The sequence below is a fragment of the Pipistrellus kuhlii genome, unplaced genomic scaffold, assembly GCF_014108245.1.
Source record: "Pipistrellus kuhlii isolate mPipKuh1 unplaced genomic scaffold, mPipKuh1.p scaffold_m20_p_15, whole genome shotgun sequence".
Lineage (NCBI taxonomy): Eukaryota > Metazoa > Chordata > Mammalia > Chiroptera > Vespertilionidae > Pipistrellus > Pipistrellus kuhlii.
In genome coordinates this window covers 24,154,599-24,178,545 of record NW_023425460.1, presented here as the reverse complement: position 1 = coordinate 24,178,545, position 23,947 = coordinate 24,154,599, and the positions used below count along the sequence as shown (strand labels likewise).

The 23,947-nt window shown below is 42.3% G+C and overlaps 1 protein-coding gene across 1 annotated transcript; it reads left to right on the top strand.

The window, feature by feature from the left end:
* The first annotated feature begins 218 nt into the window (after positions 1-218).
* On the top strand, positions 219-501 carry LOC118718952 (60S ribosomal protein L38-like). The gene has a single exon (XM_036437967.1). It carries the CDS (start codon positions 254-256, stop codon positions 464-466), a length of 213 nt encoding a protein of 70 aa, XP_036293860.1. The 5' UTR covers positions 219-253; the 3' UTR covers positions 467-501.
* The last annotated feature ends 23,446 nt before the right edge of the window (positions 502-23,947 follow it).

The following is a 23,947-nucleotide window of genomic DNA, read 5'->3' as shown; positions in this document are numbered from 1 at the left end:
AGTCAGGGCACATGCCCAGGTTGTGGGTTTGATCTCCAGTGTGGGGCGTGCAGAAGGCAGCCAATCAATGATTCTATCTCATCATTCTTGCTTCTACCGTGTTTGCCCGAAAATAAAATATGCTCCGAAAATAAGACCTAGCGCATGGAAAGATAAGACATCCCCTGAAAATAAGACCTAGAGCAACTTTGGGAGAAAAAATTAATATAAGAACCCTCTTCGCCTCTGGCCGCATGCTCCGCGCCTCACAGCCATGCCTCGCAGGATTGAGGAGATCAAGGACTTTCTGCTCACAGCCAGGCGGAAGGACGCCAAATTCGTCAAGATCAAGAAGAATAAGGATAATGTGAAGTTCAAAGTCCGATGCAGCAGGTACCTGTACACCTTGGTCATCACGGACAAGGAGAAGGCCGAGAAGCTGAAGCAGTCCCTGCCCCCAGGTTTGGCGGTGAAGGAGCTAAAATGAACCCGACATCCTGACCTGTATTAAAACGTTAAAAACTCCAAAAAAAAATTAATATAAGACACTGTCTTATTTTCAGGGAAACAGGGTATCTCTCCCTCCCTCTCCTTTCCTCTCTGAAATCAATAAAAATATATATTTTTAAGTAAGAATTTTGTATCAGGACCCTGACATTCTCCTGATTCATGTTTTTGGAGTATCTGACACTATTTAATTCTGCTTCTACTGGGTAAACATCAGGAACTGTTTAAAAAACAGGACAGAAATGATGCAACCCTGTACACATTCAAATACGAAGGTTTGAGTCCCTTAGTACAGACGTTTGCCAACTACAGAAGGCTAGTGCTCTACCTAGGAAGCCAAGAGAATCATTCCACACCTTAGTTCCTCCCATGCCATACGATGGCTCATCTGGGGACCATGTGCTAAGTTGTATTTATAGAAAAAAACATTTCCAGTACATTCAAGCCTTGTTTTATATGGCAAACAGGCAAAGGAATCTGGCTCTGTAATGAAAAAAGTAGTATAAAAAAATGAAATGAATAGTTCAGTAAAAAGCAGAGAATCAGCCTTAGAATAGTGGCTAGGACATTGGAGGCACTTATAGGTATATATTGAGTGAGTGAATAAAAGCATAAGCAAATGAGTAAATGAACGAATCATTGGTTGAGCCATTTAAAATGAGGCCTGAGAGATAGCCAGCTGGGAAATTCTTAGAAGTGGAGCGAGATCACGATTGGTCAACAGGACAAATATTTATGGCTCATCCATCTTGCACAAGGTGATGTGGAAAATATTGCAGGGGAGGGAGACAGGAAGATGTTATCAACATGGTTTCCGCTCAATATTGCTTGCCACCCACCTGAGAAAATGAATGCCCTAGTAAAACAAGAACTGAAATTATGAATTAATTCCCTTCATGAAATAAGGAACACAGAGAAAAAAGTCTTACAAGCATTTGTGTAGGTTCTGGGAGTTGAAGGTCAGAGAAGGCTTTGCGTAAAGATAGCATCACTGTACGTAGAATTTGAGCCTGTGGATAGAAGGAGCAAGGCTTGCCTGTCAAGGAAATGACTGATGTGAATGCAATCATGTGACATATTTGGGACCAGCCTGGCAGCTAAATATCTGTAATCTGTCCACATCTCTTGTCCTCTCTGCCGGACTCCGGGTTCCTGCCATCATCTCATATCTGAATTACAGCCTCCACAAGGTTTCCCAGGCATTTTTTTCTGGTACTCTTCTGACTCACTGCCCTGCCAGCAGAAAGAATAATCTTTTAAAAGATAAATTTTGTCTGTTCCCTTCCTACCAGGGTTCCTCACTGACCTTAGGACAAAGTTCTAGCTCACTAGGTTTTCAAGTCCAGCAGGATCTGGCCTGTTTTCTGACCCCAATCCCACCTTCCCAGTCCTGTCCCACTCTGCCCTCCAGCTACACTGAACTTCTTTAAATTCACAAGGATGCAACGCTATCTCCCCTGGGGTCCATCCACCAAGAAAATTTTTGCCCCATATTGCACCTGGTTAATTCCTATCCACAGGTCAGATTTCATCCTAAATAGCACTTCCTCTGAAAGAGTCCCTAGGCCTTGGGGCCCAGGTTATCTGTCCCTCCTGTGTTCTCTGAGCTCCTTGTACTTCCTGCTGATAGAGCTTGTCACATTTCATGATCATGTTTAGTGTTTCATTTTGCCATCAGATTGTAAGCTCCATGAGAAAATGGACCAGGCTTGTCTGTGTCACCACTCTGTTCTCAACACAAACTACAGTGTCTGAAACTTGTTAGATATCTAGTAAAGTTCTGTTGAATGAGTAGATGAATGAATGAATGAATGCTATTCAAACAAATTGGGAAGGAGTTGAGGATTGCAGTGGGCCTTGAATGATAGTCTAAAGACTCTGAATTTTACCTTAAAAGCACCTAATTATTCAACAATTTTGATTACAAAGCATGACAAAATAAATTGATATTCAAAAGACAAAAATAGATATAACTGATTTTATAAGAATGACAGGTTGGAAGATGAAAGAAGCGAAGCCAAAGATTTCATTTCACAGAAATAAAGGATTTGAAAGAAGGAGGCATGAAATCATTTGTACAGTCCAGAAATGCTTCTGAGACCAATTACTGATATCTGAGGACTTTTATGATTTGGGTTCAACCCAAAGTTGGTCCTCAGAACTAAGCATAGGCCATCCTCCCTTCATGCCATGTCATAAACACTGGTACGTGCCTCACCCAGACACTTACACGTACAAAAAAAGGAATCAGAGACAGTTTGTAAATAAGCCTTTCCACATGGAGTGAACCACATTTCTTTCATTGGGGACAGAGAATGATAAAGATTTAAAGTTGAGCAGAGGAGATGAATACTCTGAAGCTTGGCCCCTCTTGAATTAGGGTGTCAGCAGACATGCAACCTGGTCCTCAACTTACCCAACCCACAAGGCTGGGCTGGTCCTTCTTCACAAAATTAAAACACACACACACACACACACACACACACACACACACACACACACAAAACTTTACGATTTATCATTGTTCTGGTATTATGTATCTGGTAATGTAACCAGACAATCAATGGGTCTGTGCTGCGTGTCACTACTTGAGCCAATTAAGCAGAGATAGGGTTGAATCATATATGAGCATTTATTCCAATACTGCCAGCAGTATAGGAGAGCAGCAGGTCATTCACAAAACTATGCTCTGCAGCTCCTCATAAACCAGCTGCTGATATAGGGTCCAACAAGGATTATATGGGGAAGTAAAGAGTACAGGCATGGGGAAGTAGGAGGCTGGAGTGGAACACCATTGTTTTGGATAACTGGGTTGTTAATTTTTCCACAATAATAGGCAGTTCTTGAATGAAAATTGTTCCAAGGTTGACTCCCAGGTCCAAGGTTGACTTCCAGGTCCTGGGGACATACAACTCCCAGCCAGGTCAGAATGTCCTCTCTTTAACCAACACAAGGCAATCATGGTTAACAGAGCATGATTACTATTTCCCATAATCATAGCTAGTCCCCAATATTCTATATTTGCCCCTAACAGTAAGTGATGCCCCATAAGTAGAGGAGAGACAAAAAGTCCAGGTAGTTTGCAAAAACTATAAAGGTCAAATAGCCCAACTAACTACCATGAGTTGTCTTAGGATACACTGGATGGTTCCTAAGCCTCTCTCTGCATTCAGTCTAATGTTGTTTGGATAATAATATTAAACGAGGAATAACATGACCCATTTGCTGAAGATTATTAAAAGAGTGGAAAATTGCACAACTGAACATTTTTCTTAGTCTTCAAAACCTGAGGGCCATAATTTGTAGGGATCACTGTGCTGGCTTGGATACCGATTATTTACTAAAGCGTTGACAGCTTCTTCAGTTTTGTACAAGATAGAAAAGAAGTTCCAGTCCCTCCTCAGGGAGTGATAACATAAGTTAGGCAGGCAAAGACTCCTACATAATATAGATAAGGTATGGCTGTAAAGTAATAACAGGAAATTTTTTAAACGCAAATGCCAGGACTTACTATTCAAGAGAGCTGCTCTGCAAGCCTATCACCATGGGGCATGGTATAATTAGCTCAGAGATATATCTGCTCCTCGGGCATTTTTCAAAGGTATCTTTAGACTCAGAGGGGCAGTGTGGTATAGTGGAAGAAGCATGAACTTTGAATTCTGACCTTTACCAGCTGCATGGCCATAGGCAAGTTTCCTAACCTACCAACTCCTTAGATTCTCTTGTAAAATGGAGATAAAATACCAGCTCATCCCTCCCCCCTCCCCCCCCCCCCCACACACACAGGCTTACTGAGATAATGCTAAAAAGTACCATTCTTAAAAGGTAGTCATTACTTTTCATATCCTTTAAGTTCAGCTTTAGATGAATAGGATAAAACCAATGTTGTTAGGTAATCATGGAATATTTTGACAAACAGCAGAATTACTCAGCTTGATCACTCCTTCAGACAAGCAACTTGGTCCCTGTATTATTCTTGTAGGGCTGACGTCAGAAAATACTACACACTGGGTGGCTTAAAGAACAGAAATGTATTGTCTCTCAGTTCTGAAGGCTAGAAGTTCAAAAGTGAGGTATCTGCAGGGCCATACTCTCTCTCTAAAGGCTGTAGTGGAGGATCCTTTCATTCCTTTTCCTAGCTCTGGTGGTCCCGAGTTATCCTTGAAGTTTCTTGGGTTGTAGACTTAGCGCTCCCTCCAATATCTGCCTTCATCATCACATGCCATTCCTCTGCTAGTCGGTCCCTGTGTCTCTTGTCTTCTCCTTATAAGGACACCAGATAGATAGGATGCAGGGCCCTTCATAATCCAGTGTTACTTTATCTCAACAAACTAATTATACCTGCTGAGATTCTATGGGGGGTGATCACTGTTTAACACAGAGTGGTCACCAAAATCAATCTCTTAAAAACAAAACAAAACATGTATTATATTTTTTAAGGACAGCCAAAATTATCCAATGCATGTTTTACAAAAGCTAGCAAAAAAAAAAAAAAAAAAAAAAAGAAGAAGAAGAAGAAGAGTCCTAGATATATTTCAGACAGTGGCACCTGGCAGTTTTATTGGCTACCATTGTCCTTAATTTAAAGCTATAATATCTGACTCTGTATATATATTCTCATTATTTTAGAACTTCAGTGAAACCATCATTCTGTCCCTCCAAGAACACAGAACAGAGAATACATTCATGCATGCCTTTGCTTACCAAATGATACTCAACTCAAAGAGACTAGAAGAGTTATTCTAATAAATCATCATCATCATCATCATCATCATCATCATCATCATCGTGGCATCTCCCTCTAAATTTGATCTGACCAGAAACTGACTCAAACTGAGTTAGTTATTCCCTTTTCATCTCCAGTCTCAGAGCTTTGTGTAATTATACAGTCTGCATTTATATAAATAGCATAAATTTCAATAGATAGGCAGCATTTATATCTTTTGATGCAAACAGAAAGTTAAAGATGTTCTCCAGTCTCAGTGAAACCCCTCCCTTGAGGAAGGCAGATTTTAGATGGAGACAGATGCTTAACAAAGACTTCCTTGAGGAAGTGTTAAAGAATCCCCCTATTGAGAGATGGTAAGAGGGAGTTTTCAGTCACTTGTGCTGTGAGCCAAGCTCTGGGCTGTATTGGGCTGAGCAGACATGATGGCCCCATTCTGGGTCTCCATGTCTATGAGGCAGGAGAGCCATACACAGAAGGCATAGATCTCAAAAAGAGGAAAGTCCTAACCCATTTTGGGTGTCTTAGAAAGCTTGTAATTATCACCATGATTTCTGGATTTCCCATGCCAAAATCTTGGGGGGCGGGGGGGGGGGGGGGGCAAGGAGACTAGAAGCAGCATCAGGGCCAGAGGCAGGCCATCGTAGTCCCAGCATGAAGAGAGAGACTCTTCATCAGAAGACTTGACCGAGTGTCACATTGGGGAAGATCCCATCCAACTACTGAGCCCCGCGATTTTAGCTGTGAAAGATTCCAGAAGCTTATCAACTCTCCTTCTCTCTTAATAAAGCATTCCTCTGTATCCTGCTAACCCTGTTAAGTTGAAGAACTGAAATCAGCCTCCTGAGCAGGCAAGGGAACAATTGTCTCAGGTTGTGGGTGAAAGCCAAACGTGTCCCCTAATTCCCTTCTGTCACAGTGATCTTTGACAGCAGACTTACACTTGAAAAGCTTCTCTCAAGGGAATTTAATCTGGGAATCAAGGAGAAAACTTGAAAGCTGAAATGCCTGTGAGAGGCGTGGAGAGCCAAGGGATCACAAAATTCATGCCTACAGAGGCCAGGCAGGGACTCTTTGATGAAGCTTCTATTTAAATCTCTACATTCTTTTTTTTTAATATATATTTTATTAATTTTTTATAGAGAGGAAGGGAGAGGGATAGAGAGTTAGAAACATCGATGAATGAGAAACATCCATCAGCTGCCTCCTGCACAACTCCTACTGGGGATGTGCCCAAAACCAAGGTACATGCCCTTGACCAGCATCGAACCTGGGACTTTTCAGTCCACAGACCAATGCTCTATCAACTGAGCCAAACTGGTTAGGTCAAATCTGTCCATTCTTTTTTTTTAATCTCTACATTCTTTTTTTTTTTAATATATTTTATTGATTTTTCACAGAGAGGAAGAGAGATAGAAAGTTAGAAACATCGATGAGAGAGAATCATCAATCAGCTGCCTCTTGCACACCCCCTACTGGGGATGTGCCCGCAACCAAGGTACATGCCCTTGCCCGGAATCGAACCCAGGACCTTTCAGTCTGCAGGCCAGTGCTCTATCCACTGAGCCAAACCAGTTTCAGCAAAAACATAGGTTTTTTAATTTTGCCAAAGTCCCATTTATTTTGTTGTTGTTGTGTGTTTTTTTCCCCTGTTTTTTTTAAAATATATTTTATTGATTTTGTACAGAGAGGAAGTGAGAGAGATAGAGAGTCAGAAACATCGATGAGAGTGTCATCAATCAGCTGCCTCTTGCACACCCCCTATTGGGGATATGCCCGCAACTAAGGTACATGCCCTTGACCGGAATCAAACCCGGGTCCCTTCAGTCCCCAAGCCGACGCTCTATCCATTGAGCCAAACTGGTCTCGGCATCCTGTTTTGTTTGTTTGTTTGTTTGTTTGTTTGTTTTTCTTCTTCCATGGATCATGATGTTGGTTTTCTAAGAAATTTTTACCTAACCCAAGATTACAAAGGTATTTTTTTTTCCTTCCCATTTTAAAGGGTTAGAAATAATTTTAAATTCTATGGAAGTTCTGTGTCAGCCAAACAAAATACATTTTTGAGCTTAATCTTGCCTGTGAGTCACCCATTTCTAACTTTTACTTATAGCATGATCCCTCATGTCCCTAATTTTGTATCACACAAGGCTAGCAAGTCCCTTTCTTAAACTTTTCACAGAACATCATGTTTTGCATGAAACTGTTACAAGTCTTACTCAGGGTCATCTTCTCCATGATTTACACAGAAAATCAATGCCTATTAATTTTTTTTTTAAGTATTGGGATGTCAATACTTTTATTGAGTGTTGAGAAAAAGAATAAATGTCTTAGTTCTCCTGAGTCTGAACTTGCTTGGAGTTCTGGTCAGATAAAAATGACATTCACTATCACAATCTATTAACCAACTATTGCTTAACTTTAACTAATGAGAAAATTGTGGAGGGGATAGGGATCAGGGGAAGAGGCAGAGGGAAAGCAGATTTTTTTGTTTAAATTTTGCTTTCAGGTAATTAGGGTCGGTGCCAGTTGGGGCCCTTTGTTCTCCAGTGCTATCTCAGACCTCCAAAAGACGATTTCAAAAGCACTTGACTAATTAAATGTTATTCCTTTAATATGGACTCCCCAAGATCGTGTTTTTAATATACTAGAAGAGACAAAATTCTGGCCTGGGGCATAGGATAAAAACATTTTTGTGTAGTCAATAGAGAACGAGTGTTCTCAGCCCTCTGGCATTGGTCTGGAAATCCACAGGTGATGTACGAAATTCATTGTCTCGTGTCCAAACACTGTTCACAAGAACAGTTTTCAAAAATGTAATCAGACTCCATGAAATGCAGGGTGCAGCTCAGAATGTGTGCGGTGAGCTGGGAGCACAGAAGTTTACGGATGTCCCTGGGTGGATGGATAGCACACAGGCGAGGGGCAGTGGGAGCTGAGCTGAGCCTTTGATGGGGAGAAAGCTTTGCTGGTCCCTCTGAAACCACTGCAGCCTCAAACTTCAGGAATTCAAAAGGAGCAAGGGCAGCTACTGAGCTCCAGGGCTCCATAAATGCATACAACTGTCCTAGCAGCCGAGATGCTGGTCTGCATCAAGGAGCATAAACTTGACGTTGGAGACCCTTCCACTCTGTTGATGGTTTCAGCAGTGGTTTCAGTACTGAACTCCTGTAAGAAGCATTTTCAAAAAAGTGAAAGCTTTCCATGCCCTTAAAGGAGAATAGAGCTTTGGAATCCCTTTATCTCTTCTTCTTGGCTGTATCTGGGATTCCTAAGGTAACAGGACAGTTTACCCTTCCTCTGAAGCCATTTCCTGCTATTGTGGTTATTTTACCAAAAGATAAAGGAGATTCAGAGGACCAACAAGGGGTTACAGGCCTGAAACTCCCACTGAGTCCACTGCTGAGGCTTGAGTGCTCCGTGGAACTTCACATCCTTCATTTTGCACCAGCAATCGAGTGCCTTGGCCTCTTTGTACTGCTCTCAGCCTTTAGTGCTCACTAGTCCTTTACCAGTTCCTCATAGCCCAAAACGAAGTCACTGAATCATGCTATCCATCCACGCGAGGGTGGATTTGAAATCTAAATAAACGTGAACTGCCCTAGCTGGTTTGGCTCAGTGGATAGAGAGTCCGCTTGTGGACCAAAGGGTCCTGGGTTCGATTCCAGTCAAGGGTATTACCTTGGTTGCAGGCTTCTTCCTGGCACAGGCCCTGGTCAGGGCTTGAGCAGGAGGCAACCAATCCATGTATTTCTCTTACATCAATGTTTCTCTCTGTCTTTCCCTCTCTCTTCCATTCTCCCAAAAAATCATTGGAAAAATATCCTTGGATGAGGATTAACAAAGATAATAATAAATAAACAAACAAACAAACAAACTTGAACTGAGGTGAACTTTCCTAGAAAACTCCATTAGAGCAGAACTTTCAAAAACTCTATGGAATCTTTTATCTTAAAGGTTTCCTCTTGTCCCTCACAGAAAGAATCATCAAAAAGTAGGAATTTTAGACTTTTTCCCCCCTAAGAAGTGTGTGGAGGGATGATAGTTGGGTTAGGAGAAATTTTAAATCCATTTTATTTAGTACAAAACACATTGCCCATCACAGAGAAAGGCAGCTGGTCCATTTTAGTTTATATCGGGCCCAGGGGTTGGTCTAGTAAGGAAAGCACATCCATGGGTTTATAAATGGGGGTTTGAATAGCCATCCTGCCACGTGCTGTCTGAGTGGCCTTGAGCGAGTGTTCTGACTTCTCTGAAACTCAGCATCGTCACACACACATGGGGCTGCTGACCCGCAGACCAGAGGACTGCTGTGGGGAGTCTGCATTTCAAGGAGCTGAGCAAGGCTGTCCTGCATCTGCTCTCACCGCGCTGTAGCTTCTATGGCAGCACTCACCACCATGCTTCCTAATTGCTGATGTCATCTCTGAATTACCCCAAGACCCTGCTAGGGCAAGGGCGATGCCTTGCTTGCTCACCTTTGCGTTACCCACCTGACCCAGGCCGAGGAGAGAGGAAGCTTTCAATAACTATTTTTGGAAGGAAAGAAAGAGGGAAGGTAGGGAAGAAGAGGTTCATTAGAATAGTAATGAAGTGATTAAAAGCCTAGATCTGCAGGTAAACCAAATTTCAAATGCAAACCCTCTGACTGACCAGCTGGGTGACTTTGGGCAAGTTATTCAGTTTTCATCTATAGAAAAGCAATAGTGATATCCACCTCAAAGAAGTTTGGCAGGATTGTGAGACTCATTTTGTAAAAGGGTTAGCATTGTTCTCAGCATGTAGGAAGCGCTCAGCGATCACTGTTCTCATTATTACTATATAGTGTAATGGAACTCATTTTAAATCTGATTAATAATTGCCTTTGGTCCTTGCTGGATGAAACAGGTGTGGAAATCATGCAGAAATGGCCTTCTGCTATTACTAGAAATAAGCAATCAGCACTTATCCTGGAACTGTATGCTGGAGAAGATGGGCTACCCTCGTCATCAGCAAGCCTGACCCTGCAGGACGTATGAAATTTTAACCAATTCAGGGAGTGGTTTGAACAGCGCCCATCTATATATTCAAGGCGCAGGGCTAAGGGTTCTTAGGCATTCAGACACAAGTCACATCCTGCCCTACTGGAGTCGTAACTTAGAAATCACTTTAAGAAAAGGCAGGTGGCCTAGTTGGTGTGGCTCAGTGGTTGAGCATCAATCCATAAACCAGGAGGTCATAGTTTAATTTCTGATCAGAGCACATGCTTGCTTGGGATTGTGGGATCAACCCCCAGTGAAGGGCATGCAGGAGGCAACTGATCAATGGTACTCTCTCATCATTGATATTTCTATCTCTGTCTCCTTCTCCCTTACTCTCTCTGAAATCAGTAAAAACATATTTTAAAGGAAAAAAAGACAGAAAGAAAAAAGGAAGGAAGGAAGGAAGGAAGGAAGGAAGGAAGGAAGGAAGGAAGGAAGGGAAGAAGGAAGGAAGGAAGGAAAAGAAGGTGGTGACCAAGTGCTCCAGCCAAAGTGCAGAGCATGGTCTGGACCCAGGGAGTGAGGAGGAAGGGGGCTCTGTGTTCAAATCACTGTCTTACTATTTTCTGGCTGAGAGGAACCATATTCTCTCACATACAAAGTGAAAGCACCTAGAGTACTTGGTTTATGGAATGGTGGTAAGCATTAAATGAGGTAATAATTGTATCTGGACATAAAGCCTGACACAGGCTCAATAAACCTTAGCCATTATTGTTGTAGCTGTTATTATTATCAGCTAGTATGATTTTTAACTGGAAATCCTACCTAATAAAAGAGTAAAATGAAAATCAACAAGCCACGCCCACCAGCCAATCAGAGCCTGGTGGGATTGGGCCTGAACGGGCAGTCGGACGTCCCTCGAGGAGTCCCAGATTGGAGAGGGTGCAGGCTAGGCTGAGGGACAACCTACCCCCCCCACACACACACACCCCATACCCATCCCCGCTGGCCCCATGCACGAATTTCATGCATGGAGCCTCTAGTAGTAACATAATTATAAATATTAACCTATAGCCTAAAACTACTGGCATATTGAAACTAGCATATTATTATACCTCAATATATCACTATAGTCCTATGGTAGTATCATAATATTAAGAGTATAATAAGAATATTTGTGCCGAAACTAGTTTGGCTCAGTGGATTGAGCATCGGCCTGCAGACTGAAAGGTCCTGGATTTGATTCCGGTCAAGGGCATGTACCTTGGTTGCGGGCACATCCCCAGTCGGAGGTGGGCAAGAGGCAGCTGGTCGATGTTTCTCTCTCATCAACGTTTCTAACTCTCTATCCCTTTCAATTCCTCTCTGTAAAAAAATCAATAAAATATATTTTTTTAAAAAAGAATATTTGCAACAGGGTCAGTGCTTCATGGAAAATTTGGCATTTGAGCTAAATCTTGAAGAATGGGTACCATTTAGGCAATTTTTGGCTATTCAACATCTAAAAAGGAAAACAGGTGTATTTTTATAAGTTTTAATCTGTACTAAATTTAACATAGGGGTTGGCCAAAGGAGGGTTACAGTTGTGAGTATGGGAAACACAGAGTACACTCTTGTATCATTATTTGTTATTGTATTATTTATTTGTATTATATCCTCTTATAATCATAATTATTATTGTTATTATTTTGTATCTTTATTTATGATTTATCTTTTAGGTAATGATGGTTGATGATTGAACCTACTTCCGCCCACACTGTATTCTCCAGCTATAAGACCACGTGCAGGAGGCTCTGCTCCTGAAGGGGTATTGGGGATGAGCCTGGAACCCAATACTGAGAGGGATGAAGGAGGAGGAAATGCATGCTCAGCAGAAATTCCCCAATTTCTTGGTCAGTGCTTTCCCACATTGGCCTGCTTTCCCCACCCTGACATCCCACAGGAGAGCAAGGCCGGTACAGATCAGAGTCCGCCACACACTATAAATATTCGCTTCCCAATTACTAGGTTATTAGTATTTATGTTGAAAACAAACTCCCCTTTGGGACTCCTGCTCAACCCTATTGGCACCTGGTGGATCCTTTAATATTTAAGTTCCCCCATCTTCAAAGATCCACATCAGAGTCTTTCCTGAGGCTGAGGACTGAGTGTTCTTGCACCTGGGAATTTCCCTTGTGGCCAGAAAACTAGAAGGGGGAAACGTTTCATGCATAAAAGAAATGTTACTGGGAGAAGATAAGGCAAAATGGAAGGGGAGGGGAGGGTCTTGAGGTCTAAAAACCACACATAAAGATTTAAATTAGTCTGCCTCCCTCCCCCATTCCCATTAGACGCTTATAAAACTGTGATGAGTACACATCTGTGTTTGTCTGTGTGTGTTTATAAGCACACGTGCACATGCAGGCATTAGGAAGGGTGCAGTAAGTCAGAGCTGAAATTGACATTGACTTCCCAGAAAATGTTTTGTGAAATTTGTTTGTAAAAATGAATCTAAGGCAGCCAGTCTCAAACTTCAATGAGCATAAGAACCACCTGGAGAGCTGCTGAAAATTTATATTTCCAGCCCCCGAGAGCTTGATTCAGTAGGCTCAGGATGGAAATCTAGAACCTTTATTTTCATTTATTGTACTTTAAAGTTTTATTTTATTTTACTTTATTTTATTTATTATTGACAGTATTACAGAAGTCTCTCATTTCTGCTCCTCCCCATCTCCATCATTTTCCCCTTTCACCTAGCCCCTGCCCCACCTCAGGCCTTCACCACACTATTGTCTGAGTCCATAGGCTATGCATATATGCATATATGTTCTTTGGTTAATCTCTTCCCATCCCTACCACACACCTTCCCTGTGAGATCTGTCAGTCTGTTCCATGCATCCATGCCTCTGGACCTATTTTGTTAGTCAGTTTATTATGTTCATTAGATTCCACATATAAGTAAGATTATGCGATATTTGTCTTTCTCTCACTGGCTTATTTTGCTTAGTATAATACTCTCCAGGTCCATCCAAGTTGTTGCAAAGGGTAGGAGCTCCTTCCTTTTTACAGCCCATAGTATGGAATATTTACTTTTAACAAGCATCCCGTGTAATCTGATGCAAATGGTCCTTGAACCACTCTGAAAAATGCTAGTCTAAGCTTTATATTTTTATCTTCATAATTTTTTCTGCCCTCATATTCATTTGGGAATAACTTTTAACTATTTCCCCTAATTTTCTCACTAAGCATATGATTAACATCCTTGGCTCAGGTAAATTATCTTTCTTTTTCTTTTTTTCTTTTTCTGGAAACTGTTTAGTGTCTGAAAGCTAAAGTGCTTTTTCATTAAGTAGGGCTGGGGCAAATGTAGTGGAGACAGCTTTATTCTGAACATCAGCTAGACAACGACAAAGAATACCAGAAAGATTTTCTCTCCAAGAGCATTTGCAACAGAGGAAAGTCAGCTGAACCAGGAGTTGTCTCTTCCCTGTTCACTTAAAAGCTATGTGGTCAACTTCTGCAGAGAGCACATGGCCACAGAAACTCAGCCCTGCCTGCCATGAGGAACCCAGGGCGATGGTTTGCCATGCATGAGCAGCTGTGCACAAGTGTGAGGCAAACCAGAGGGACCCGGCCCAGAGGCAGATAACAGGGGAGCCTGCCCTAATCCTGCTGTCCTGGGATGTGCCCTTTATGGCTCCCAATGGAGCCTGTTCTGAAGGAAGGAAACTTGGCAACATGAATCACAATGTCTTTTGTGTCCAGCCTGCATTTGAAGTTGGATCAATTCTGCTCATGGATGAGATGAAGGAGAGACAAAGGAAGGCTCCTGGGTCCCAGAAGCAGACCAGCCCCTGCCATGGAATGCAGGCACTGGGTGGGGCAAGGGGGTGAGGACGATTATGAATTTAGCGGCAGCAGTAAAAATCCTCACAAGACATTTAAAGACCAAGAAATATTCTTCTCTGGGAAAGCTGTCTCAAAGCTATTAGAACAAAAGTTAACTATTTGCTCTTCGACAAAGCGGCTGTGAGTCCTGCTGTTTTAACATTTAGGGATTCAGTTTATTCTGTGAAATTAAAGTATTGGAGCCGACGGTTCCATGACCATCTCCAGCTCTAACCTGAGGAATTTCTTAGGATTAGCTATAATGCTCTTAAGTAGCTGAAAAGTTGGTTATCTATGACTGTTTCTACAAACTTCTCCAAAATTTAGGGGCTTAAAGGAACAATTTAGTTCTGCTCATGATTTTGTAGGTCAAGAATTTAGGAAGAGCTCAGCTGGATAAGTGACCTCTGTTTCCAGCTGAGGTGTTTCCAGCCCATCACCTATCTGATGCCCTGGTGCCTTTCTTTCTTCTCTCTCTCTCTCTCTCTCTCTCTCTCTCTCTCTCTCTCTCTCTCTCTCTTCCTCTCACTATTTTGCTCTCTCTCTCTCTTCCTCTCACTATTTTGCGCTCTCTCTCTCTCTCTCTCTCTCTCTCTCTCTCTCTTTTCCTCCCTCCCTTTCTGACATACTGTTTCTACTTGGCAACTCATCCTCCAGTGCCCCTCCATGTGGCTCATGCTTTTCAGATGGCATATCAACCTCAGGTTGGTCATGCTTTTGACCTGAAGCCTAGTGTCCCCTTAGACCAAGTCAGAAGCTGCTGGTCCTCTTAAAGGCAAGCCCAGAGCTGCTGTAGGATCACTTTCACTGTAGTCTACTGGTCAAAACATCACAGGCAAACCCAGATTCAAGTGGAGAACCAGAACCCTCAATGGGAGGAGTATCAGACAATGTCAAGCTATCTTCTATCAGCCACAGTCAGCATTTAATAGAAATTAATTTCCAATATGATGAAGTCTACCCAAAGGCAATGACTCAAAAAAAATGTTTGTTCTTTCACAAAACTCTAAAGACTTAACCTTCTTAAACAAGAAGGCTATTTGGGATATTCAATGATTGTTCTCTGGCCTCTTTCTACCCAGATAAGGAGCTGATTGCAGAGGATGGTTAGGTTCATGAAGACATTTTTACAAACCAAAAAGCTATCCTATATAATAAAAGCCTAATATGCTAAGTGTCTGGTTGGCCGGTCAGCCATCCAGCCAATCAAAGCATAATATGCTAATGATATGGTAAGGCTGCTCAACCTCTTGCTATGACATGCACTGACCACCAGGGGGCAGACGCTCTGATGGGTAGGTTAGCTTGCTTCTAGGGTCTAGCCAATTGGGACTGAGCGAGATGGCCTGGACTCACCCTGGAGTCCTCCTGCAGTCCTTCCCCAGCTGGCCAACCTCCCACATCTCTCCCTGGCCCCGATTATGCACTGGAGGGGTCCCTCAGCCTGGCATTCACTTTCTCACAATCTAAGAACCCCTTGGGGGATGTCAGAGGGCCAGTTTCAGCCTGATCCCGCAGGCCAGACCAAGGGACCTCACTGGTGCATGAATTCATGCACCAGGCCTCTAGTGATTAAATAATAAATGATTGCTGTTAAAAAACAAACAAGAAAAAAAATAATCATTTTAATGTAATTGATTTTTATATTTGATAATACTCAGTCCGTGGCTCTTTCAGAAAGAATGGCATGGGAGTTGCTAAGTATCCACTAACTCTAACTACAGAGCCTTGTGACAGGGCCACTTCATGGGGCCAAGGGCCAAGCTCATTGCTTAGTGCTCTGCTTCTGCTCTCAGTGTGGCACAGATGCCACCCTGGCAGTCCACACATACAAACAGATCTTTGTTGTCCTGGGTGCAGAAAATTCTTTACCATGAATAATCTACTACAACAAATGCTCCCTTTAGTTCCCTCTCGGTTTTGAGAGTATTTGAGCTCCCAAGAGAAAGAAAGTATTGCTCAATAGGAACTAAATGTTAGAAATGCTTTCTTGAAGCATTGCTATGGAAAAGAAATGCAATGCCACCATTAGTTTTACATGTCTGGTAAAAGGAATGCATGGGTTAATTTGGTGCAGCAATGAGGCAGCGTGGTGGAGCAGTGAGGCACCTGGGCTTTGGAGTCATCCCATCTGGGTTTGCATTCATGCCTTATCACTTCCCATCATGGCTCTTTGGACCAATAACAGAGCTTAGCTACACTTCACTTTTCTCAAAGGTAAAGAAAATACCACAAGAGAAACATCTACCTCTTAAGGCTGCTTCTGAGGGTTAAATGAGATGATCCCTGTTAAGTAGTCAACACACAGTAAGCTCTTGATACATGTTGGTGCTGTTATTACTACTACAATATTATTACCATATTATGTACTCACACATACTCATATTGCTCTTTAGATATGCAAAGGAAATGTGGTTTCTTAACATTATTCATTATTGATATCGTATTCCTGGGTAGTTGGGAGGGAAGATTTTAAACATATCTCTTCGGTTCTTGCTTGTATTTGTAGTGGGATGTGTCCTGTCCTGGAGGGACATTGCCTATGCTGACAACCACAGAACCAGCCATCTGCTTCCAGATCTCTGCAGAGTCACTGTCCTCTGGCACTTCTGAGTCCTGTCATCAGGGTAAACTGGAATTTTTGGATTTCCTGCTCACCACACACAAGCCCTGGGGAGCCAGGAGCCCCGCCTCAGGCTCATCTACCCATGACCTCTTCCCAACCTGAACCACTCTATCACTGTCACTACAACATGGAGCCAGATGTTGAGCATCTCCAAGGACAGTGGGTCCTTTCAGGGGTGGGGGCACACTTTTACCTCCAGGAGACATTGGCAACATCTAGAGACATTTTTTTATTGTCACAACTGGGGAGATACTGAGGCCTCTAGTAGGTAGAGATTAAACATCTTACAGTGCATGGCACAGCCCCTCAAAACAAAAAAAGAAAAAACATTTAGCTTACCCAAAATGTCCACAGTGTCAAAGGTGAGAAAATCTGTCCTAGAGGCTCCCAGCACTCCCAGGACACAATAAGAAAAGCAGGCCACTAGATTCAAGATTCTCAGGTGTCCTTAAACCTATGGAGATGTTTCTACCATACAGCACTGCCTCTCTCTTCCATGAGCCGGGAGTTTTACTTTCAGATTGAAGGAGGTAGGAAGGTAGGCACATGGGTACCTCACCACCTTGTTCTACCTGTCTCTCCACACCTCCCTGGGATTAAACAGCAGCCTTTCCCAACTTTCTTGGTGACAGAGATTTCCCCGTGTCATTTTTTCTTCCTTTCCTAGATGCCATCTGCCCTTGAACCTCCTTTGGGCCAAAAGGGTGAAATGAGTACAGACACGCTGACTTCTCACTGAGGGAAGATAAACTGAAAGGGACTTCAAAATGACTTCATTGTTGGTTTATTAATATTTATAAATATTATATAACCAGCTACTTTTCTAAACGCCAGGCAGTAACTTGATAAAATATGCATTGAATGGAATTATTTATACTATAAAGTATTTATTACTACCTAAAAAATCAAAACCATTTTTTGGAGGGAGGGGGAGTCTTTTTTTTCTAGATGGCCTCCCTTCTATAGTGTTGGGCTGCTGTCTGAAGTTTTTCTGTGACCAAAAGAAGCCCTCTTTGTAGATCACATTCTTGCTTCTCCCACCTGTGGAACCTGAGCTGAGGGCCCACCTCAGTCCTCTTAGCATCCCGCCTTCTCATGTTGGTGCCTGCAGGCACCCTGTCTCAAGCCTGCAAGCCTCCTGCAGTACTGAGGTGGTCCAGGGCTGATCAATGACAACAGCAGCAGAACAAGTAATTCAACAGGTGTCTACAGCTTGACACCCACTCTGAAAGGAGTATACCGAGTAGGGGCGAGCGAAGGAAGACATGTGCTGACATGCAATCTCAGACCCAGAATGATTCCTTGCACAGGCTCTGGAGTAGGGCTGCAGGGGTGGGAGTGCTGGCTCTAGCATTTGCTGGAGGTGGGACAAGGGGAGAGTTACTTCATCCTCTGAACCTCTGTTTCACTAAATGTTGAAGGTGATAATGTTAACTATGCAGGCAGTTTTCGTCAGCTCCAGCTGCCATAACAAAACACTACAGACTGAGTGGCTTAAACAACAGAAACTTATTTTCTCATGGTTTCGGAGGCTGGAAGCTTGAGATCAAGGTGCTAGCAAGGCTGGTTTCTAATGAGGCCTCCCTCCCTGGCTCAACGTCACCTTCTCCTTGTGTCTTTACCTGGCCTCTCTTCTATGTGAATACAAAGAGTGGTGTGAGAAGGGCTTTCTTGTGTCTCCCCTATTTCTACAAGGACACCAGTCCTATCAGATTAGGACCCTACCTTTATGATCTCATTTAATCTTAATTACCTCAAGGCCCTATCTCCAAATACAGTTAGGGTGTCAACCTATGAATGGTGCTGGGGAAGGACACAATACAGTCCATAGCACAGAATTTCTTTAAAAATTCAATGAGATCATCATCATCCATGTAAACTATTTGAACCCAGAAAGCACTCAATAATGTCTATTATTACTATAGTTGCTGCTATTGTTGTTAAGAGTATAGAGCACCACCTGACCAGGACAGGCAGGTCTACAGCTTGACAACCACTATGAAAGGAGTTTACTGAGTAGGGACTAGCGAAGGAAGACATGTGCTAACCTGCAGTGTCAGACCTAGACAGAAGGGCGCCAGAAAGGACCCAGGGAAGGTACCGTATTTGGCAGAAAGGAAGAGGTAGGAGCTTCTCGAGGGAGACCAGAAAACAGCATTTATTTATTTATGCCACAAACATAATAACAGCTGCCATTTATTTAAAAATTACTATGTGCTGGTCATTTTATGTAACTTATCTCCCACAACCTCAACATATGAGAAAACTGAGATTTGGAGAAGTTAAATGACCTCGCCAAAATTTCAGTTATTAAGTAGCAAGAGTTTGACTTGTTCCAAGACTATTTGAATCCCAAAGTCATGTACTTTCCTCCCGGGCTGGACTGTTTCATGCAGGAGCTCAGGGCTGTGGACACAAAGGACTGGACGATGTAGTCCCTTCCCCAGAGTCATTATTAATTGGAAAGAGGAGCTAGTCTCCACTTGCAGCATTTGGAAGGGGCTAGAAAAATAATCTATTTGTCCCCAAGCGTATTGAGCTGATATTTAATATATGAATTGGAAAAATGAAGGGATTCGGGACATCATATCAGTTAGCTATACCTTATTACTGTATAGCAAGTAATTCAGTCTAAAAGCCAGTAGATTAAAACAATAATTGTTTATACTTGCTCACACGTCTGCAGGCCATCTGGGCATTGCTCATCAAGGCTGGGCTCAGCCAGGTGGCTCTGCATCAAGATATAGATCTGGCTGCGCTTGGCTCCACGCTGAGGTTCCCTATGTATTCATCTAGGCCCCAGGCTACATGGGAAAATCTCTCTTCATAGAGATGGGAGTAGTGATGCCTCTCAGGGCCACTGCCACTCACACTTCATTGGCCAAAGCAAGCCTCAAACCAATGAGGACGTTTACTTTGCCTTTTGTGGGTGAGGCTGCAAAGGCACCTGGCAAAAGGTGTGGATAAGAAATTGAGGCCAATACTTCCATCCACCAAAGACATTTTCTGATTTGGGGTGGGAGTGGCTAACTAACATAGACTGGGTGGAGTGGGTAGAGAGGATCTATAAAATCCCACTAACTTTCAAAACATTTGCCGGAAGGACTTTGCCCATGAATAAAACACCACATTTCCTTATTTCTCCAATGGAGATAATGAAAGACAAACCCTCCCATCCTCCCACTTTCCTTTTCCTTTTCCTTAAAAAGTACACAAAAATTGTAGGATGCCAGAATATTAGGCAAGCCTGGCTAAAAAGAGAGATCCCTGAGGTCTCAAGTTTCAACCATCTTTAAGCTTCTGGCAAATATCTGAGAAAAATGCACGTCGCTGCTTTGAGGTCTCAGAGTCCCCATTTGGTGTTTTATCTCCATCCCTGTAATCTACAAACGCGAAGACACCAGCCTAACTACTTGACAAATAAGAGCAAGCATGCTAATAAAACAAAAAAGGAAAGCCCCTAGAAACATAAATCTGAAAGAACTGGGGCCAGGTTTTATAGCAGAAAGTCGGGTAGGCCTCTAGTGGTATCACATTACTGATAGAGCTGTATTTACATTTCATTGTGTTGGCTCAGCAGTTCTGATGGTGGGGTTGTTTCTGAACTGGGAGACATGGTTCCAATGAAAACCTGGATTGCTCTGCCTTTTCAGTAGAGAGTCCCCCTGGCATCATTTTCTGTCTTCTCTCTTATCCAGACAAGTTCCACTGTGTCAATTATCTCAGTTTCCAAGAGGCAAGGACACTGAATGAGCTCTTTCTAGGGGTCCGTGCAGTCAGTATCTGAGTCTTGTCTGCTCCCAGTCTCTTACAGGCTATAAGAAGACCATCCATGTAGCTGAGTGCATAGGTCAATATCCAGATGCCTTTTTGCACTAACCTATAGGTCCTACAGGGTTGTGCAGCCCTGAATTCCATTCAGCAAAGAGTTACAGATGTCCTACGATGTCCCTAGCACCATTGTTGGATAATGGAAGATAGCAAAGGAAGTTTTCAGAACAGAAAGTAACTCCTACCTATCCACTCACTAGGTGTGCAGCTTGTGACTTTAGCTTCACTACAACTGGGGAATTGTGGGTTAAAAGTTTTAGGCTCTGCTTGTAAGTATACAGACGCAAATCAGATACCTAACTTTGAACAATTACAATGCACGGTATCCTATTCTTTGGCCAAAGAGCATCTTATCTCAGCCTGCTTTTCTTTTTACTTTTCCTTTTAAGTCACACACACACACAAAAAAAATATCTCTTCCTGGTTGAGGAAAAAAGCAGTAGCACAGACCAAGTTGATTCAAGAAGGGAGTGGTGAGTGTACTGGGTTCCCACATCACACTGAAGAGGAAATTTGGATCCAGCACCCATCAGGTCTCAGAGTTGGATAGATTCATTCAAGTGTGCCTGACCAGTCTCATATTCTGGTGGGGGTTTGTTTTTCCCATGGACATATGGATTGTGTTAGTGCTTAGGGGACAGTTAAGCTAAAAAAGAAAAAGAGGAAACAAAGGTAGAGATAGTACTTTTTGTTATATCAAGGCTAAGTTCCAGTTTTTGTGTGTGCTATTAATACACTGTCCTGGGTTATTTAAAATTAATCATTTCTAAATGAATGAATGAATAAATTAATTAATAAATAAGCACTACAGTGGTTTTCAAACACTTGGATGCATAAGAATCTCCTTGGGAGTTGTTAAAAATCTAAATTTCAATATAGTAGGCACAGAGAATAGTTGAGGAATCTTTCATCTTCTTTCCAAAAAGATGTGGTTCATGAACAAGACTTTGCAAAGCACTCAGCCAACTACCTGTCTGGCTTTCTTTGGTTTACCCCAGGTCACTTGGGTCACCATCTGTTCCTGAGTGCATCAGTGAAACACAGAACATAATGAAGCATTGCCTATTCCTGCTCAAGCTTTTGCCTAACCCTGCCTACACTTATCTGTTGTGGGTTCCAGATGAGAGAGATACTACCTGAGATTTCAGAGGAGAAGATATGGTCCTTTTATTGTAAGACTCAGAACAAAACACTGGAAACCTCTAGATCAGTGAAGGATCTTGAATGCCATGTACATACTATTTCGTATTTAGAAAGCTTAAAAGAATAAGAAAAATTATCTGTGCCTGCCAACCAATTAGCTCAGAGGAAACTAAGTCATGCTAACCCTACAAAATAAGTAGCTCTTAGTAGACATATGCATGTTGAATGTTGACACGAAGGCTGGGGACATGGATAAAAGCAGCACAGTCCCTGACTTCAAATAAATTATATTTTTATGAGTGAATATTATATCTACTTCAAGAGCCATAACATAGAGAGACGTGGACTCAAAATGGAGCATACAGGACCATTGTAAACAGAAGAGGAGAATCCTGAATTGCTTCAATGTGATGGGGCAGGTGGCATTGAGGAGGGAAGTGTGATATTTTTTTAGTTTGGTCTTAGAGATAGGTGTGATTTTGACAGAAGACATGAAAACAGGGTTACTCAAGAAAAGATTCAGAGGCACAAGAAATGCAGGGTGGCATTGGTAGGGGATGGGCAGTCCCAGAAGAGTGAACAAGAAGTTTTCATTGATATGTGAAGGAGAGAAGCGAGGTTGGCCCAGTTTGGGAAGGTTTTGATGGCTTAGCCAATGTGTTGGGCTTTATCCTGTAACAAAGGGCCACCACCGGGTCTTTGGTGACAGGAGGCTCTACTGCCCAATCCAATCCCTGTCACTCTAGTTCTTGGGCAGAGTCAGTGGACATATGCCACATGTTTGCCCCATAGGTCTAGCCCTATACCTTCCCTTGCTCAGTATCCATTTTTCAGTTGCTGACTGGCTCTCTGGAAAGCCTGTTGAATATTGCGCTGGGTGACAGGTTAAGGGCATTTGGTTATCTGCAGATTCTATCCAGGAGGATGAGAAAAAGGATTTAGGAAAAACAGCACCATCCTAAGCACCATGGAGCCAGGCTCCTGGTTCTCAGATACCCCAGGAGCTCACAGACAACCTCTATGTCTTAACAAAGACATCCCTCACTATCAGGCCAGGGATAGAGAGAGATAAGTTAGTGGGGCCATGCTCTGGGACTCTGAAAGCTCATGCTAACTCCATTTCAGTAGAGACTAATTTGGGGTTGCTTCTTCAATATGGTGGCTCCATCTGAGCTATCTTCAATCATTAAAATTAGCAAGTAATTGCTCAAATAAGCAAGTCATATAAATATGAAAAGTATAAATAGAAAACAGCACAATGAGTGACCGACATTTCTCTAGAGAACTTAGCCGCAGAAGGGACCTTTGATGAAAGTTGAACGTCCTAGAGAGCAGCTTCCATGTGCCTGGAACTGCATTTCTCAAAATGTGTTCCATGAGATGCACTTGAGTTCCCTGAAACAATAGTAGGTGTTTCATAAAACTCACCACATAGTCAAGTAAGCCTGGGAAATTCCAAATCATATCCTATGCTCTCCATAGCTGCAAACAAAGTTTCAAAATTTCCTGATTTGGAGGACTAAAGACAAGAAAATGTAGTTGACTTTGATCAACCCAAATTTTCTAAATGAACTTATTTGATTTGGGGATACACTTTATCTATTTATCTATCTATCTATCTATCTATCTATCTATCATCTATCTATCTATCAATCATCTATCTATCTATCATCTATCTATCATCTATCTATCTATCTATCTAACTATCATTTATTTATTTATTTAGTAATAGCACATCTACCAACATTTTGTAGATATTTAACAAGTACTTACCATGTCCTGGGTTCTATTGCAAACACTTTAAAAAACATTAGCTCATTTAATCTTCATAATGCATCTATAAGGTAGATAGTATTGGTTTATTTTATAGATAAGAAAACTCAGATAACCAATAGGAGGTCACTGGGGGCAAGGAGGTCATTTTGTCTGTGTCAACCAGAAAGTAATACCACATAGTGCACAATGTTTAGCCAATATATGGAAAATGCTGTGAAAAATACAGTGTCCTACAGAGGCTGTCCTGGGAAAGAATGTGGAGGGGACCTGGCTCTTTTGTTGCAGAGCTTCCCCATCTACTTGTGAATACTTCTAGGTACCCCATTGGTATCTGTGCTTTGATTGAACAAATGCTGTCTTTCATAATGGGCCAGAAGCAAAGGTGGGCAAGGAGACAAGTTGGCCAACCCAGGCTGACAGTGCCAGAGTGGAAAGTGTGAACAGAATGTACAAATCAGAGAACAGTGTGAACTCAGAGGCACATTGAAGCCAGAGTCCCCAGGGGACTTTCAGAAATATCATCTATGTGTCTCA

Excerpts from the sequence above, each read along its gene's own strand:
- LOC118718952 (XM_036437967.1), top strand. The coding sequence starts at position 254 with ATGCCTCGCAGGATTGAGGAGATCAAGGACTTTCTGCTCACAGCCAGG.